This window comes from Carassius carassius, chromosome 43 (genome assembly GCF_963082965.1).
Source record: "Carassius carassius chromosome 43, fCarCar2.1, whole genome shotgun sequence".
Taxonomy (NCBI): domain Eukaryota; kingdom Metazoa; phylum Chordata; class Actinopteri; order Cypriniformes; family Cyprinidae; genus Carassius; species Carassius carassius.
This window is the reverse complement of record NC_081797.1, coordinates 23899034-23917043: the sequence shown is the minus strand read 5'-3', so window position 1 is coordinate 23917043 and position 18010 is coordinate 23899034. Positions and strand designations below refer to the sequence as shown.

The window sequence follows — 18010 nt, the reverse complement described above, 5'->3', positions numbered from 1 at the left end:
AATAAAGGTTCAATTTAAATGTAACTGAAATGACTTATGCGTATCAGTGCAGCAAATATCTGCATCTCTGCAAATACATCCCACAATATTATGAAGTAATCTGGAATATCTAGAGCCTGCATCTATTATGTCTCTCGAACCGGCTGATTTGCATGCGTGGGGTGACGTCACCCTCCAGGGGTCTTGGAGGAGGCGTGGTTTGGTGACGTATTGTGGCTGGGTCTTCATGAAGCGAGCGTGTAGATCAGATGAGTTCGGATCGGGACGCGCTCAGGATCGAGCGAATGATCTCGCGTGATCGCAATGCATCGCTGCTGTAGCGGGTGCATGCACATCAAAGCCCTGGGTATGACAGAGCTGATGCGTGTATGAGCCGAGCACAGGATCGATCGATCGATGAAGATCTAATCATGTCAGGCGGACAGGACGAGAGCACAGTGCGCGTGGCGCTCAGGTAGGGCACGAGCTGTAGTGTGCGTTACTGACGATGTGCTTTCATGCGCTGGCACCTGCTGCAACAGAGCACATATGCGCCTTACATTTCACCCTGGAATCAATAGAAGCAGGGAAAAAATAGGATCTGTTTCCACTGTTTCATTATAATAATTATATGCAACATTATATATATATATATATATGCTAAATCCTTAAAAGTTAATGTATTATTAATGTAACACCCTGTCCTGACACCATTTAACAATGGAAAGTTTCCAGAAACAAATCATTTATTTGTCTATGTTGCCAAAGCTGCACTACAAGACATAATCAGTGTATTTCATGTGTTATGCAAAAAGACAGGGCGCATTTAGGCCACGCCCACACCACGGGGTGACAACCCAAGGCTCTCCATTGCGGGAAGCCGCCTCCTTGTCATTTCTGACTTAAAACAAAAAAACAGAGCCATGCCTATAAGCTGCTATGTGACGATCTGTACAGTAAACAAGTTAAAAAAATAAAATAAATAAAAATAAAAACAGACCTATGTTTTTATAAGACTGTCTTAGCCTTTTATGAGTACTGCTACAGTGTCAAGCTGTTGTATCCCAAAAGGTACAATTTGGCCCCTTCTTTTCTGTGTGTCCTGGATGAGTGTGAGATTTCTCGGCCTGAAATTGCCTCCCAGTCCGGCCCTGTTAGCATGCAGTATTCAGCACAACTGAAGATGCACACGTGGTAGATGTGTGTCTGAACTAGGGATGGGCATTCTAAGACAAAATAATATTTCAAAAATCACTCTTTATTACTCAGCTGTTATTAGAAAATCACACCCCTGCCCGCATGCACACTCAAACACCCATACTCCGAGAGAGAGATGGAGAGAGACGGGATTCACGCTTTCAATCTGTATGATAAACTCTTTAATTCAGAAAATAGGCTACTTTAAATCAAGATGTATTATGATTGTAATGTGCTGAAACATTAGTATAATAATCATAAGAGTCCGTTGATTAGCATAAATTAACTGCTCATAAGGCTTGGACACTTCCATTTCCAAAAATGGAACCCCTAAAGGGAAAAATATTCTTCAATATCTTCTGTCTCAATTATATGGTTGGGTAATTATACTGTATATAAACTGTAGGCATCAGTGAGCCTTTATTAATATGCAGTGAATTTAAATTGCTTTATGCTTGCGGGTTTTTTACATCGCTTTCGAGATACTTACCACACATTTTACAAGATTAGATGTTTGTCAGCGGTGCTCAGGATCTGCAAATCATTGGGCATCATCCTATCAGTCATCTCTCCTTACTCTGTTTATGTGGTAAGTGAAATGTTATGTACTGTAATGTAACAGGCTACCGCTAGCAAGCGGCTAACCATGTCCCTTTAGTGGCTCCATAGAATGCGTTGTTTGTTTTCCGTGGGTGGTGTTTGTGGTCCACACAGAAACTTATTTGGACATTTTCCAAAGTTACTGAAACCGTTATAAAAAAGCCTTTTTTTTAAGTTTACAGTGTGCATGTGAGAAAATGTGTTCTTCTGTTGTCTTTAGCCCTATTCGCACGGGATTAGTATTATCTGCGGAACTAGTGTGATTTTTTTAAATTACCCCCCCTCCCCCAAATCTGAATTTTCCATGGTGTATTTGCATGGATAAGTGAAGCCTGTGATTTTACTAATATTTACTGACTTATCTCCCGGATATCTGGATGCCAAGGCTTTGAGAGTCGTGTTCTACAGGTGCATCTCAATAAATTAGAATGTCGTGGAAAAGTTCATTTATTTCAGTAATTCAACTCAAATTTGAAACTTGTGTATTAAATAAATTCAGTGCACACAAACTGAAGTAGTTTAAGTCTTTGGTTCTTTTAATTGTGATGATTTTGGTTCACATTTAACAAAAACACACCAATTCACAATCTTAATAAATTATAATATGGTGGCACGCCAATCAGCTAATCAACTCATAACACCTGCAAAGGTTTCCTGAGCCTTCAACATGGTCTCTCAGTTTGGTTCACTAGGCTACACAATCATGGGGAAGACTGCTGATCTGACAGTTGTCCACGAGACAATCATTAACACCCTTCACAAGGAGGGTAAGCCACAAACATTACCAAAGAAGCTGGCTGTTTACAGAGTGCTGTATCCAAGCATGTTAACAGAAAGTTGAGTGGAAGGAAAAAGTGTGGAAGAAAAAGATGCACAACCAACCGAGAGAGCCGCAGCCTTATGAGGATTGTCAAGCAATATCGATTCAAGAATTTGAGTGAACTTCACAAGGAATGGACTGAGGCTGGGGTCAAGGCATAAAGAGCCACAACACACAGACGTGTCAAGAGATTTGGCTACAGTTTTCTTATTCCTCTTGTTAAGCCACTCCTGAGACAGGCAATATCAGAGGCATCTTACCTGGGCTAAAGAGAAGAAGTTCGACTGCTGTCCAGTGGCCCAAAGTCCTCTTTTCAAATGAGAGCAAGTTTTGTATTTCATTTGTAAACCAAGGTCCTAGAGTTTGGAGGAAGGATGGAGAAGCTCATAGCCCAAGTTGCTTGAAATCAAGTGTTGAGTTTCCACAGTCTGTGATGATTTAGGGTGTAATATCATTTAATAAGCATGTTTCACAATTTGAGTTGAATTACTGAAATAAATGGACTTTTCCACAACATTCTAATTTATTGAGATGCACCTGTATGGTCCGGTTAGATGGATGTAAAAAAAGAAACTAATATAGTCTTGTGCACTGTGTCATTTACATTTCAGCAGGTTAAAATAATATCTCTAAAGTTTTATGCTTGATTTATTTGTAACACATTAACCTTAAAACCTTTTCAGCTTTCTTTTTCTGCAAATTGTATGGTGTAGCGATATGACAGCACCCAAAATACTATCAAAGCAGCTCTATTCTTTGCGAAAGATGGATAAAAAGGCGTACAGGAAACAAAAACCTTGAAAAATGATATACGACCTGCTAAATGCTGGAGAAAACACAGAGATGTCGATTCACATGGGACTGTTATTATCACAGAACCTCAGTGTTCGGTGAAAATTGGTAGGTCATTTGCGGGGGGAGGGTTAAATTAGTGGGGAGTGGGGAATGAGTGGTTATGAATGAATGAATGCAACGCATTTGTCCATGTTTCACTCCACCTAGACTTGCACTAGCGGAAAGCGCTTAAAAAACACTTTGAACACACATGAACACGTCACCATAGCATCAAAACCGAAAACATGGGGAATTTTTTTAAGACAATAATTGCACATCCTATTTGATATTCTATAATTAAATCAACCAATCCAATTTTCCCATACCTAGTCTGAACAACTCTCTCAGCATCAGCCACATCAATGTAACAATGACACCATTTCAACCAGAAAAGCTACTTTAGAGGTTTTCAACTGTGTGTGTGTGTGTGTCACTGGTTTGAGTGGCATACTGTGCTGAAAGTAGACAGTTAACTGACATATGATCAATGGAAGAAGAGATTTATCGATGAATCTGTGCATTAGATCTGTGATTGGCCTGTTTGTTGTGTTTCAGATGTCTACAGAGATGCATTTTGTTGTTTACCGCTCACACAGTCAAATAAATTCAGCTAGCTTACAGTAATGATTATAGTGCCTGGACAGTTTTCTGTTACAGGAAACTGAACCCACTAATAGAGAACAGATGCTGTGTATCGACCAGGCCGGTAAATTGTGTGGTTAACTTGTGTCAATTTCAAAATCCTACAGCCTTTGATTATCAAAATACGGCATCAGCAACATGAAAAAACCAAATAGGTTGACAATAACCCAAATTACTGAAAATGTATATAAATACTAGCCGTATTTAAGTAATAGCAATTGACGACCCTACTGTTCTTAAAAGATTAATTATGAATATACATTAATTTATTAAAATCGTTTAACATTGTTTTAAGTTCCCCTGTAAATTATATAGCCTAAACCGTGAAGTATTATTACTTTTTTTTTAGTACTCTTTTTGATTAATATTAATGATATAGACAGCAGCAGGTTGGTTTAGCTGCAGATATGAAATTTTGACACCTATCAGAGTTTTTGTCTTATCTGTTTAGATTTACAGAGCACTGACAAAGCATTAAGCAGAAATATAGATGCTTGACCGATTTACTAAAGCTGATTGTGTGGATGTGCTGTGATTGTGGATGTGGTTACAGTACAGTAGATGCTGTCGTGGGACGGAGAGGCAGCTGTGGATGACGGCGCAGTTTTCTTCAGTGAGTCAGGGGCTCTTGCTTCAGCAAATGTCATTTTGTGATGAAATAAAAGCCTGTTCTCTTCCCTAACAGATACAGAGGAAATCAGACTGATGTGCTTCCTCTTGTTAATCTAGTTAATCCACTGATGTCACATTCATAATAAATATTATACCCATGTTTACAGTGTAAATTCATTGTAAATATTGTGAATGGAAGACAAAACAATGTCATATATCGTATAAAGACTGTATAAAACAGTAATATGGGCCACAATAATTGTAATTCTGACAGAATGTTTATAATGATGAGTGAAGAAATGGTATTTTTGATTTCCCACATTCAGGTAAATGGTCAATAAAATACATTTAATAAAACATTCAAATTACAAGCAATAGAGCAAAACAATAAAAACTTATAACCTAATAAATTCTAAAAAAATAAAGAAATGTGGATCACTTTTCAATTTATTTTATTAAAAAAGTGACCGTAAAGACATTTATAATGTTACAAAATATTTGTTAATTAAATAAAAGCTGCTCTTTTGAACTTCTGAGACATCAACAGATCTTAAAAAAAGTCAAGTATCACAGTTTCTACTAAAATATTAAGCAACACAACTGTTAACATGTTTCTTAAGCACCAAACTCGAAATAAATTCAATTTTAAAATATCATACATGAATGAATTGTATTGATTAATTATTATTATTTACTTTTTTTAATCATTGGTGTGTCCATGCAACACTTTCCAAAAAGGTTGCATTAGTTAACATGAACTAAAAATGAAAAATTCTTCTAAAGCATTGATGAATCTTTGTTGTTATGTTAATTTCAGTATGAATGAATTGAGCAAACCATAGTGTTTCCATCGCAGAGAATGTCTCTTATTTCATCTGTGCTCATTTTTTTCTCCAGATGTTAAGCTGATATGTTAACAGAACAGAGAGCTCCAGTAAGTCAGTGGTGACCCCAGTGATGGTCACGTCCTTCAGACACAGAAACTATGCGCCTGTAGACTGCAGCAGTAGCTTGTGGACATATTCCTGGTCTGTGGCAGGAACAGAATCTCTGCTCTCTGTAATTGTAGTTTGTCTAGAAAGCAGCAATATCATGCAGAGCAGCCGTGGGGTAGTTTTACCACATTCACCACACCCAGCGAACTGTGCTTCACTTCCCGCATGCTTAAGTTCTTGCGTTCTGTGCCTTTTCATTGAACAGTATCTCTGGTTGTTTGGCCTCAAGCTCAAACCTCTGTGAATAAACAAACACAGACAGGTTTGTACTGCTTTTAAAGTCCAATCTATTTCTATATCCAGAGCACATTAAGCTAAGATGTCATATTCTGTTTCTAAATGTGTTTCAGTCTCTTCTCATCATGGGTCGGTGAGGTAAGAAACAATTACAGGAACACAGTGAGGGGCATGAAATATACATGCTGTATTTATGTAAGTAGAGGTGTTGAGATCAGCGATGTTGGTTTTTAGGAGAGCTTCTGTCAACACATCAGGCCTCAGTGCCTACAGAATGCAAACATTACTGTAGAATTACTGCTAGTCTTCACCTTATCACATTCATCTTTGTATTATTAGTTCAGTAAACTTCTGATCACTGCTGAATCCATGTCACTTCATTCGATAATGTAACTGGAACAAGAACAAATAAATCCAACGTGATCTCATGAGAATACGTGTGAATTTTTACGTTAAATGTGGTTCTACCACACGTACATTTACTTACGTTTTCATGCACATAAAAACGTACAACTTAGACGTATTTATAGCAGTAAAACGTACAAATACTTAAGTGTTAGCAGCTAAAAAACGTAAATAATCTAACGTAAAGTGTGAATTTATATGAATTCCCATGTATTAATAATTAAAATCGTGGCTTTAATGATTTAAATCTGTTGTATTTAATTGTCATATCAATAAATGTTTTTATTGAATTTATTGAAAGCAGTTTACTCATCTACTTAATAGGAAATAACATTTCTGTGCATGCTGCAAACCATAGATACACAAAAGCACAGCATACAATTACAAATCACATCCATTTTATTTGTTTGCTGTACTCCATATCTTTAGAATCCAGATGTTTGCAAGGAACATATCCATATCAATCGATCTTCATCTTCATTCTCAGCAACAGCGTCCGTCACAGTCAAAGCCCGCGCTCGTTATGATTCGAATTTGAAAATAGCGCCTGTGCGCCACAGGAACGTTAAGAAATGGTTTACGGCACTAATATCGAACTCTCATTGGTTCTCACATAATTCGTCACAGATTGCGACATGTCGTGTTTCAGTTGATAGACATTTGAAATCAGTACTGCTACTGCGCCAGTGCGCCTTCACGGAGAGAAGACAGATTCATAATTTCACGGATTAATACATTAAATTCTGCTCTGTACCCTATAAAAACTATTACCTCCAGAGAGGACTGCGACTGGAACTCATTATCATTTGAACTACTTTTGGTACCACTTTTGATATTTTTTCGCAAAAAATAAATGATTAACATTATGTTTGTTTGTCTGTTATTTGTTTATTTATAACAGTAACGTTATGTAGTTTTAAGAAATGGTTATGGGTAGGTTTAGGGGTAGGTGTAAGATTAACGTTAGTGGCTCAAAATAACGTTTTAATGTTATATTTTTACTAAAATTGTGTTTTGTTATGTTTTATTCTTTTAACATTCTGTATAAAATGGGTAGGTCTAGGTTCGGGTGAGGTATAGGGATCTTACATTTATCAAAAAAAAATTACAAAAAGGGAATATATACATAAATATAAAAAAAAATAATCCGATACGCATTGAAAAGCAGCTTCATGAGCAAATTTCTATGGATAACTGACTGGTCAGAGAATACGTTCTATCTGTACGTATTTGAGGTTGTTTTTACGTAAATTTCGATACGTATCGAACCTGTAATTACGTCCAGATAATACGTAAATGACACTGTAAATACGTAAAGGCACATACGTATTGGACAGTTTTAATTTACGTCTAAATATGTACGTTTTGATTGTGAGATCAGGCTGATAAATCAGGTCTGAAGTGTCTGTTGTTACTTGTCACTGGTTTTACTAATATATACAGTACATCACTGTGTGTTCCTGTTTTTTGTTGTTGTTGTTGTTGTTTTTAATGAAAAGCAGTTTATTGAGATGTATGTAAAGTATACTTTGTGAGTTGTGAGGACTTAACACAAGTGAGACATATCAGAGTTCAAAAGAGGACATTGGTCTCACTGGCACATCTCTGCCTGAAATGGATGTATCCAAAAAACATAAAACCACAACTGCTTACCCATTTGAGAAAAAAAACAGCATATTCTGGTTTGGTACTGTGTGTTTTGAAGCATGTCAGCTAGTTTAAGCTAGTCCTGAGCTGGTCTTCAGCAGAAGATTTATGCTTAGGACCAGCTTAAACCAGCTTAAACTAGCTGCCATGCTTCAAAACAAACCTGACCAGCCTATGCTGTTGTTGTTGTTTTTCAACAGGGTAGCTCAGTGCAGAATTAAATGTGCATCTTGACTCTCCTGATTCCACCAAATCTGTTTATCAGGAACCTCACATGACCATTGGTGTCAATGGTCCAAGCAGCACAAATTTTGAAATATAGACAATGTGAAAAGCATTCACTGTCTTTCCTATACCCGGTCATACCCGAGTTAACTGTGTGGGGAAACCCCAAAAAGGCTTATCTCCCAGACTGGTGCATACCCAGATTGAAGCATGGGGGTGGATCAATCATGGTTTGGTCTCTCAATTACTACTTTTACACTGGGTACTGGTGCCAGAGCTATAGCCCAGTTGGTAACCAGGTTGTGCTTTTCCACTCAAAAAAAACCCCACAAAAAACAAAACCTGGCCCAGTACTGGTCTCAAACAAGGGAACCTATGTCAGTAGGTAGTGCTTCCACTATAGACTTCACTATGAAAGGTGTCATTTATAAAAGTCGTCAGAGTTCAGGTAAATTAGCAACATTAACAGCAATTAAATATGTCAGTTCAGCAGTGGTCAGCAGAAGAGACCAACACTGTCCTTTCGCAAGAGATAACAAGCGATTCCAGTCTCATTTTGGTTACGTAGAGGGTTCTGCTCCCTGCCAGTTGAAATGCAAGCCAGGATTTGAATGAGTGCCACTCTTGGCCGAGCAACGGCTCCAGCACTGGCACCAGCTTCAGTGGAAAAGCAGAAAATATAGGCGCTTTCGCACTGCATATTTCTAGAAACTTGGTTCTAGGAACTAGTCTAGACATCATGTGGTGACCTGGCCACTGTTCTGCGAGAAAATGGCAGGACTTTGCAGGATTTGTATCGGTCATTCCCAAGACAAATTGGTACTCTGTTAGCAGCAAAAGGAAACTCTACACCAGGGCTGGGCAACTTCAGTCCTGGAGGGCCACTGACCTGCAGAGTTTGGCTCCGACCCTAATCAAAGAAACCTGCCTGTAGCTTTCTAGTGATTTAGAAGACATTGATTTGTTCAGGTGTGTTTGACTAGGGTTGGCGCCAAACTCTGCAGGACAGTGGCCCTTCAGGACAGAAGTTGCCCAGCCCTGTTCTACACCATTCTATTAAATTATTGTGGTCGAAAACATGTTGTGTTGGTTGTCCAACCCCTGTATTGTTTTAAATTTATATGTTCCTTTGAATTCTGGCATTTCAGTCAGACACTGTGGCAGGTATATACAATCAAGCACCTAGACATGCAGTATGCATTTACAAACATTTGTGAAAGAAAATGGTCATACTAAAGAGCTCTGTGAATTCAAGTGTGATACTATGATAGGTTGCCACTTTTGCAATGTCAGTTGTGAAAGTGGAAGTGTTTAGGACCAGCAGCAGGGTCACCGAGTGCTGATGCACATGGTGTATAAAAGTCACCAATGCTCCATTGTGCAACCACTGCTGAAGAGATACAAACTTCCACTGGCATTAATATTAGCACAAACATTGTGTAATAGGAGCTTCATGGAAGGAGTTTCCATGACCAGGAAGCATGCAAGTCTCACATCACCAAGTACAAAAGAAAGCCATCACTGGATTCTGGAGCAGTGGAAACCTTTTCTGTGGAGTGACGAATTATGATTCTATGGAGAACATCACCTGCCTGACTGCATTGTGCCAAATTTAAAGTTTGTTGGAGGTGGGATGGGGCTGATTTTCAGGGGTGGGGCTAGACCCCTTACTTCCAGTGAAGGGAAAGTTAAGGTGGGGAAGAACTTGACTGACCTACAAAGAGCATTGATCTTAACCCCATCACACACAGTTAGGATGAATTGGAACAGAGAGCCAGTTCTTCTTGTCCCACATCAGTCTGACCTCACAAATGCTTTGCTAGATGAAGGCGCAAAAAGTCCCAGAGAGGCTATCCAAAACCTTGTGAAAAAAAATCCCACAACAGTGGTTCCCAACCCTGGTCCTGGAGGCACCCCAACACTGCATGTTTTGCATGTCTCCTTAATCAAACACACCTGATTCAGGTCATCAATTCGTTAGTAGAGACTCCAAGACCTGAAATTGGTGTGTCAGGGAAAGGAGACATGTAAAATGTGCAGTGTTGGGGTGCCTCCAGGGCTGGGAACTAGAGGGTGACACGGGAGTGGATTTTCAAATCTGTCCCGTCCCAATCCCACGGAAAAACGGGGAAAATCCCGTCCCAAAACCAGAAGAATTATTCCCGTTCCCGCCCACTCCCGGATTGTATATTTTTTGGCTGGAATCTGTCATTTACAGTAAAAGAAAGAAAATACAGTAGGCTACAGATCACAGCATGCCAACTTTAGTAAAATAATTTTAAAATGTATTGTGACGAGTGGGGCGGGGCCGAGGGACATGGGAGCGAGGCCGGTGGAGTGATTGGAGAGAGGACCAGGCCTGGGATTTTAGTTGTGTTTTGGCTTTTATTTGCGCGCACCAGTCGTCCGTGAGGGGCTGGTGCGCTGTTTTGTGTTTATTTTGCTTTATTAAAATGTTGTTGATTGTCCGCCGGTTCCCGCCTCCTTCTTCCCGACGATTAGGAAGTCTTTTATCATTACAGTGGTGCCGAAGCCCGGGAGGAGGAGGGACGCGCTGCTGAAGATCCCTCGCCGCTGTGGTGAATCCGCGGTGCCAACGAGCAGGCGAGGAGTGTGCCGCCATGGACGCTCGAGGCGGTGGGCTGGAGCGAGTTGCCGGGGACGGGCGAGCTCGCTACCGGCCGCCCACGATGTGGAGAGACGGCTGCCGTCCGTGAGGGAGCGGAGGAGTCGGCGCCGTTCGCCAGGTGGCCGGAGCCTGCTGCCATCCGCCAGAACGGGGAGGAGCAGGGAACGGGGGACTCCTGCCGGCTGCCCAAAACCGGAGGAGCCGTCGCCGTCCACCGGGCGGCGGAGGAGTGTCGGGCCGTCCGCCGAGGGCCGTCCAGTGCCACCGCCAGGCACCGCGGAGGAGATCGCCCAGCTGGTGGAGGGCCGAGCAGCGGTGCGTCTGGGAACCGGAATTTTTTTTTTTTTTTTTTCCTCTCTCCCCTCTCTCGTCTCTGTCGCTCCTCCTTCCATCTCCTTTTCTCTCGCCTCGTCTGTCCTACCCCCAGGTTCCCGCAGGTCCCCGTGAGCGGCCCCCCCGGAGGGAGGGGGGGGGAGTAGAGCGCAGTCTCGGGAGTACCCCCCGGCCTGCGAGGGGCGATGGGGGTATGTGACGAGTGGGGCGGGGCCGAGGGACATGGGAGCGAGGCCGGTGGAGTGATTGGAGAGAGGACCAGGCCTGGGATTTTAGTTGTGTTTTGGCTTTTATTTGCGCGCACCAGTCGTCCGTGAGGGGCTGGTGCGCTGTTTTGTGTTTATTTTGCTTTATTAAAATGTTGTTGATTGTCCGCCGGTTCCCGCCTCCTTCTTCCCGACGATTAGGAAGTCTTTTATCATTACATGTATATATGTACGTATATATACATTGCACACACATTAAATTTCTTGTAAATCATCCATGCTAACCTGGGTCACGCTCAAGTTCACATGACCCAGACTGCAGAAAATGCATCTTGTTTGATATCTTGTATCATGCTCTGATATCCACAAGACTCGATTACTGTAATGCACTGTATGCTGGAATTAGTCAATCATCGATTTCACGATTGCAGATTGTCCAAAACGCTGCAGCTCGGTTCCTTACTGGGACAAAAAAGAGGGAACATATTGCACCTATCCAGGCCTCTCTTCATTGGCTCCTTGTTAAACAGAGAATTGATTTTAAGGTTTTAACTTATGTGTTTAAAGCTCTAAATGGACTCGCCCCTAGTTATATATCTGAACTTTTAAGTTCATATTCTCCTCAGAGATCACTTAGATCTTCATCTAAGTTATTATTAAATGTTCCAAAAACCCGTCTGAAAACAAAGGGTGATAGGTCTTTCTCAGTTTACGCTCCAAAACTATGGAATACACTTCCACTATCAATTAGAGCTTCCCCTACATTAAAAGTGTTTAAAACATCGATTAAAACGTACCTTTTTGCACAAGCATATTAAAATGCGTCTAAAAGCTGTATGCATTTTTTAAATGATCATGTAATTTGCACTTTTTTGTGTCGTTACTAGGCTTTTGTCCTTATTTTTATGTGTTTTTGGTTTGAAGTATTTGATATGCTATGTTTTAACTGTATGTGCATCTGTGTTGAGATTGTGAAGCACTTTGGTCAACATTCATGTTGTTTTAAGGTGCTATAGAAATAAATTTGACCTTGACCTTGACCTTGTTTGCTTTAGCCTAATTATTTTACAGAAGCACTGCGTTTCGTTGTTATTCGGAGTGCACACAAATAAACGCCGAAAGATTGATTACTTTTATCTATATGACCAAAAATGATGGAGTATTTTGACAACAAATTCCCTCTACTCTGAGCATTTAATATTCACTCTGCTCCGCGCTCACTGATACCAGAAACACCGCTGCGCCTTCACTCCGTGAATAAAGTATTTCAGCGTATTTCATTGTTATGTTCATAACGAAGCCTATATTAAAATAAAAAATAACAGGAGAGTTTCAAAGTGGCTTAGGCTATTGTGTGCAAACTTTTTTTATCCTTACCACACGCCAAACTTTTAACATTGTCGGCATTAAAAGGTATAATTGCTGCATTCTGCTATGAAAATTTTGTTTGTGATGAAAATAACAGTACACTTTCGTCATTCATTTTATCTACAGATCGATGCATTTCTTACAGATTTCTGCTTATTCAAAATCAAAGACAGATGAAGTAGCACTGTAAGATTACTTTTTTAAATGCATTATTGGGAAAGCGACTGCGTATGAATGTGCTGAATCTGTTTAAATTATGCTTTAACCCGAAAATATTCAGTAAAAGGAACAGAGACAAACTCCTTGAGAACTAGCCTGTAACTTCCCGCTCGGTTATTGCCGTCATTATAACCTTCTGATTGGAGAGATCCAATTGTACTCGTGATGAAGCGGTCTAGGAGCAAGTGAGAACCACGACACTCCGACTTTTGAAAAATCTGCTCCTCACTCCAGTCAGAATCACACCGCTCCTCTCAAATACTCTTGTCGGGTGAATGCAGTGCTCAGATAAGCACAGGTCAAAGCAGCGCACGAATGAAACATTTAAAAGCACATTTAAATGAGAGAGTAACTCTAGCTGAGTTAACACTGCTGTGAATGATGAACTGCAGCTGATAGAATGAGCGCTGCAGCACGATACTACGTACATTTCTTCAAAAGCAAATTGTAGAGACATTTTTATCGTCCACGATCAAAAATCTTCATATCGCACACCCCTAGTTTATAGTTTATTCATATAAAAGGTAGGCTATATTTGTGTATAAAGTTGGGGCTCCAAGTGTATTCCTGGTCCCGCCCACTCCCGCTGACATTTTTTCCAGTCTCGTCCCAATCCCGTGAATAGGCTAATAGTGATTTTGTTCCCAATCACGCGGGATTCCCGTGACCTGTGGAAATTCCGAAAAAATGTCAGCCTCTACTGGGAACCACTGTCCTAGAAGAGTGGAAGCTGTCATAGCTGTTATAGTCAATGAGGACCAACTCCATATTATTGTCTATGTATTGTATATAATGCAATGTTATTTAACTTCCTGCTGGTGTAATGGTCAATTTGTCAAATGTTTGGAATAAAATTAATAAAATGTTTTTGGAAGAAGTGTTCCAAAAACATTTTGTTACAATAACAGTTTCCTATATCTTTTAAAATGCAATATCGCAGAGACATGCTGTCACCTGTGTGGTGTGTAATGCTGTTGCTACAGATGTTGTCATCAGGTTAAAGCTGCCATAATATTGTCTGCAGGGGAAAGGCCCATGTGTGTGGTATCTTTACAGTTTACAGCCTTCTGAAACCCAGAATGCACCTGTCTGGCAGCTCTAGACACTGTGCTGTACTGTGGGACAAAATGGCAACAAGTCGAATGCATTTGGATTGAGTTTGATGTCGTGCTCTAGTTAAAGAACAAAGAGTGCTTTCTCTCGCTTGAAAACCTTTCAGGATGCCATTCGTTTTACCCATCTTTACCTGTTGCCCTCTGCTTTTCCTTGCTCTTCCAAATGTCTCTGAGACTGTGATTTCACTAGAAATGTTTGATAAACTGCCAAGACAGAAAAGAGCAGGCCGATTATTTCAGAGGGACTGTTCCGCTGTATCCCAGAATGTATTTGGGTCCGGCTGATATCTGTTTACTCCCATCCTATCTCATGCTGTATTCAGGGCCGGTTCTCCCTCGAGTGAGTCTCGGGAGGCCTGTGGGACTCAGTTTAGCCGGTGCTCTCGTCTCTTAGCTCTCACACATGCTGTTATTGTGTGTGCGCTCACAAACTCATGCTGTGAAAAGCTGTGCTGCCTCACTGCACTGCATCAATAGCTGTGTCATGTAGAGACTGCCTGTCGGCACAGATGCGAGCACTGGGTCATTCCTGCTATGGGGATTCTCAATCCAATCACATTTTCAACAAAATATTTCACTATTAATATTTAGGAATGAACAATGCAATATGTGTAATGGATGTTTAATTGAATATATTTCCCATGTTTTTATATTTAGAATAGCACTTGACAACATGCCAACACCACATGTCAACATTCACATAATTTTTATGTAATATTATATATATATAAAAATTATAAAAATAATGTTTTGTATATACTTTGAGTACCATTTTTAATATCTATCTATCTATCTATCTATCTATCCATCCATCCATCCATCCATCCATCCATCCATCCATCCATCCATCCATCCATCCATCCATCCATCCATCCATCCATCCATCCATCTATCTATCTATCTATATATACAGTACAGACCAAAAGTTTGGACACACCTTCTCATTCAAAGAGTTTTCTTTATTTTCATGACTATGAAAATTGTAGATTCACACTGAAGGCATCAAGGGCTATTTGAGCAAGAAGAAGAGTGATGGGGTGCTGTGCCAGATGACCTGGCCTCCACAGTCACCGGACCTGAACCCAATCGAGATGGTTTAGGGGTGAGCTGGACCGCAGACAGAAGGCAAAAGGGCCAACAAGTGCTAAGCATCTCTCGGGGAACTCCTTCAAGACTGTTGGAAGACCATTTCAGGTGACTACCTCTTGAAGCTCATCAAGAGAATGCCAAGAGTGTGCAAAGCAGTAATCAAAGCAAAAGGTGGCTACTTTGAAGAACCTAGAATATGACATATTTTCAGTTGTTTCACACTTTTTTGTTATGTATATAATTCCATATATAATTCCACATGTGTTAATTCATAGTTTTGATGCCTTCAGTGTGAATCTACAATTCCCATAGTCATGAAAATAAAGAAAACTCTTTGGAAGGTGTGTCCAAACTTTTGGTCTTTACATATATATCATTTCTAATTTAAAATGATACATTTTAACTTTGGTTTTCTTTTTGGTACTGTACTGTAGATGACCGTAAGGGAAAATGTTTATTTTAGATTATTTAATAAGTTACCCTTACTTTTTGTTTGGAAGATGTCATACCTAGCAATCTGGAGATGAAAATATAATCCAAATGAAATCATTTTTCATCAAAATACTTTAAAGTACTTTGTTCCACTTCAGTGTCTTTTCTGTCAAATTAGATTGTTGTAGGTTGAAAGCCTTTCTAAAATAGTGCCAGTAGTTAAAAAGATAATTTAATGCTTTCATTTAATGCAATACTGTTTATGCAATGATCAGCTGCAGCAGAGTCTTGTTTCTACCAAGCTTACTTTTGGTGCAGTACTGACCTTGTTTCTGTTTGTTTAGTGATATGTTTTTTTTTAAAAACTGCATATTCTAAATTAAATGCAGCTGGAAATAGCTAAGCAGCTCTGGAGATTTGTGTGGCAGGTTGACACACAGAAAGTCACAATTCTGTAAAATGCCCAAAATATCTAATATTCTTATAATATACACAATGCTGAACAAGAAGTCTTGCTTATTCGTTATAAAACAAACCACAGGCTTTAAAAAAACAAACAAAAAACAGAGTCCTTTATAATGATTGTTACTGTCTTTTTTTCATTAGTGTATTTACTGTCAGAAACATGAATGTGGACACTGTAATAATCATTAATTTGAGCTAAAAGTAAAAAATCGCTGTGAACTTAGACATGAGTGCATGTGAAAGAGGAATTAAGGTTAAACAGCAGCAGATCCAGTCGTGGCCTACATTCTGTCACATGGCAGGAAAACCGCACTCATGACAGACACAAAGAGAGACCGAGAGAGATGTGGTGCTGATTCCTGCATAATGCAAGCCTGTCCATCCATACCAAATTCAACTAAATCTTTCTCTCTTCCTCTGTTGGTGACACGCATTAATGATATAGTACTAGATTGAAGCTATGATTTTATCTGATTTTAATTTTTTTTTTGCTCTTTTTGTGATCTACATTTTTTCATCTAAAGGATTAGTTTGGAATTCTAGAAAGGACAGATGATCCAGGTTTCTCTTAAATGTAGCCATGAGTAGTGATAGGCTGTCTAGAGATCACGCTTTAATGATTAATACCGACTGTATGAAGCAGCCTCAGGGATGTGAACATGACAGGCAGAGACTTGTCTATAGATGTCTAATTTCAGAATTCTTTTCTTAGTAATTTTGAGATTAATAATGGAGTGTTTTATAATATTCATTAGTGTAATGTGTTCAAATATTTGAGTGTAAATTGCTGTAAACAGCAGTGATATCTATATTATAAAGATAAACATTTTGGGATAGGGTTAATATAAAGTGTTATGAAATTGCTCCCTGCAAAAGACAATATGAAATCTTATCCACTGGTGATATTCAGTTTTCGGCCTCGGGTGAATGGCAGACCCAGGCGGCTGGCAGCAAGTTTGTCCATTCTCCCACCAACTCACTCCAACCCACTGCCTCGAGTGTCTATGGCAGCAGACTGCTCCGCCATGCTCAATGGCACCGTGGATTCCCCACAGTTGTGAGGGCCCTCTGAGAGCCTGTCCCTCCTTCTTCCTGGGTTTCGGCACCAATATAACAGTGACAATAGTAACTCGAGACCAGTGAGTGGTGGAGGTGTCGCTCATTATCATTCACTCCACCGGCCTCGCTCTGCTCCCACGACTCTCGGCCCCTCCCCACTCGTCACAATGTGTATATTATATCCTACAACATTAGTTATTAGTTAACATTAGCTCTGGCACCAGCCCTGGTGGAGAAGTGGTATTTGTTGCGACTTCATCAATTGCAAGGGGAAGATTAGGGGAACTGATGCAATATACAATGAGTGTAGTTACTTCGTAGTACTACTGGGTGACATCAAAGGTCATGGTGAAAACAAAGAGACCTGGACTCCTGTTGTTGGACTCCTGTGCTTAGAATGGATTGGCCATAACTGTCAGGGATGAAAGACTGGAAGCAAATTTCAGGTAACAATATTTATTTGAATAACAACGAGTAAGGCTGGGTTGACGGTGGGTGGCGCAGGGACTCTGGACTCTGGACTCGTCGGACGTGCTGCAGGAAAAAATCAATATGTCATCCAGGAAGACATAAATGAATTTATCGGCCATATCTCGCAGCACGTCATTGACGAATGCCTGGAAGACCGCTGGGGAGTTGGACAAACCGAAGGGCATGACCAAGTATTCAGTGCCCCCTGGGGGTGTCAAAAGGGGTCTTCCATTCATCCCCCTCCCTAATACGGACCAAATGATAAGCATTACGTAAGTCCAGTTTCGTGAAGATCGATGCTCCCTGCAAACTCCCGAAGGCTGAAGACATCAATGGCAAATAAGTATTATTTACAGTGATGCTGTTCAGTGCCCGGCAATCGATACAATGTCGCAGAGACCCGTCTTTCTTCCCCACAAAAAAGAACCCCG

At 40.3% G+C, this 18010-nt stretch overlaps 1 protein-coding gene across 4 annotated transcripts in view; it reads left to right on the top strand.

The window, feature by feature from the left end:
- The first annotated feature begins 209 nt into the window (after nucleotides 1-209).
- The window catches only part of kif21a (kinesin family member 21A), a 56233-nt gene continuing 38432 nt past the window's right edge, over nucleotides 210-18010 (top strand). For 2 of the 4 annotated variants that reach the window (XM_059535729.1, XM_059535728.1), the window contains exon 1: nucleotides 210-454. In XM_059535729.1, the coding sequence (XP_059391712.1) occupies nucleotides 369-454 (86 nt within the window). In that variant the 5' untranslated portion in view covers nucleotides 210-368. The remainder of the gene's footprint in view (nucleotides 455-18010) is intronic. The other 2 variants (XM_059535730.1, XM_059535731.1) reach the window with 1 other exon arrangement.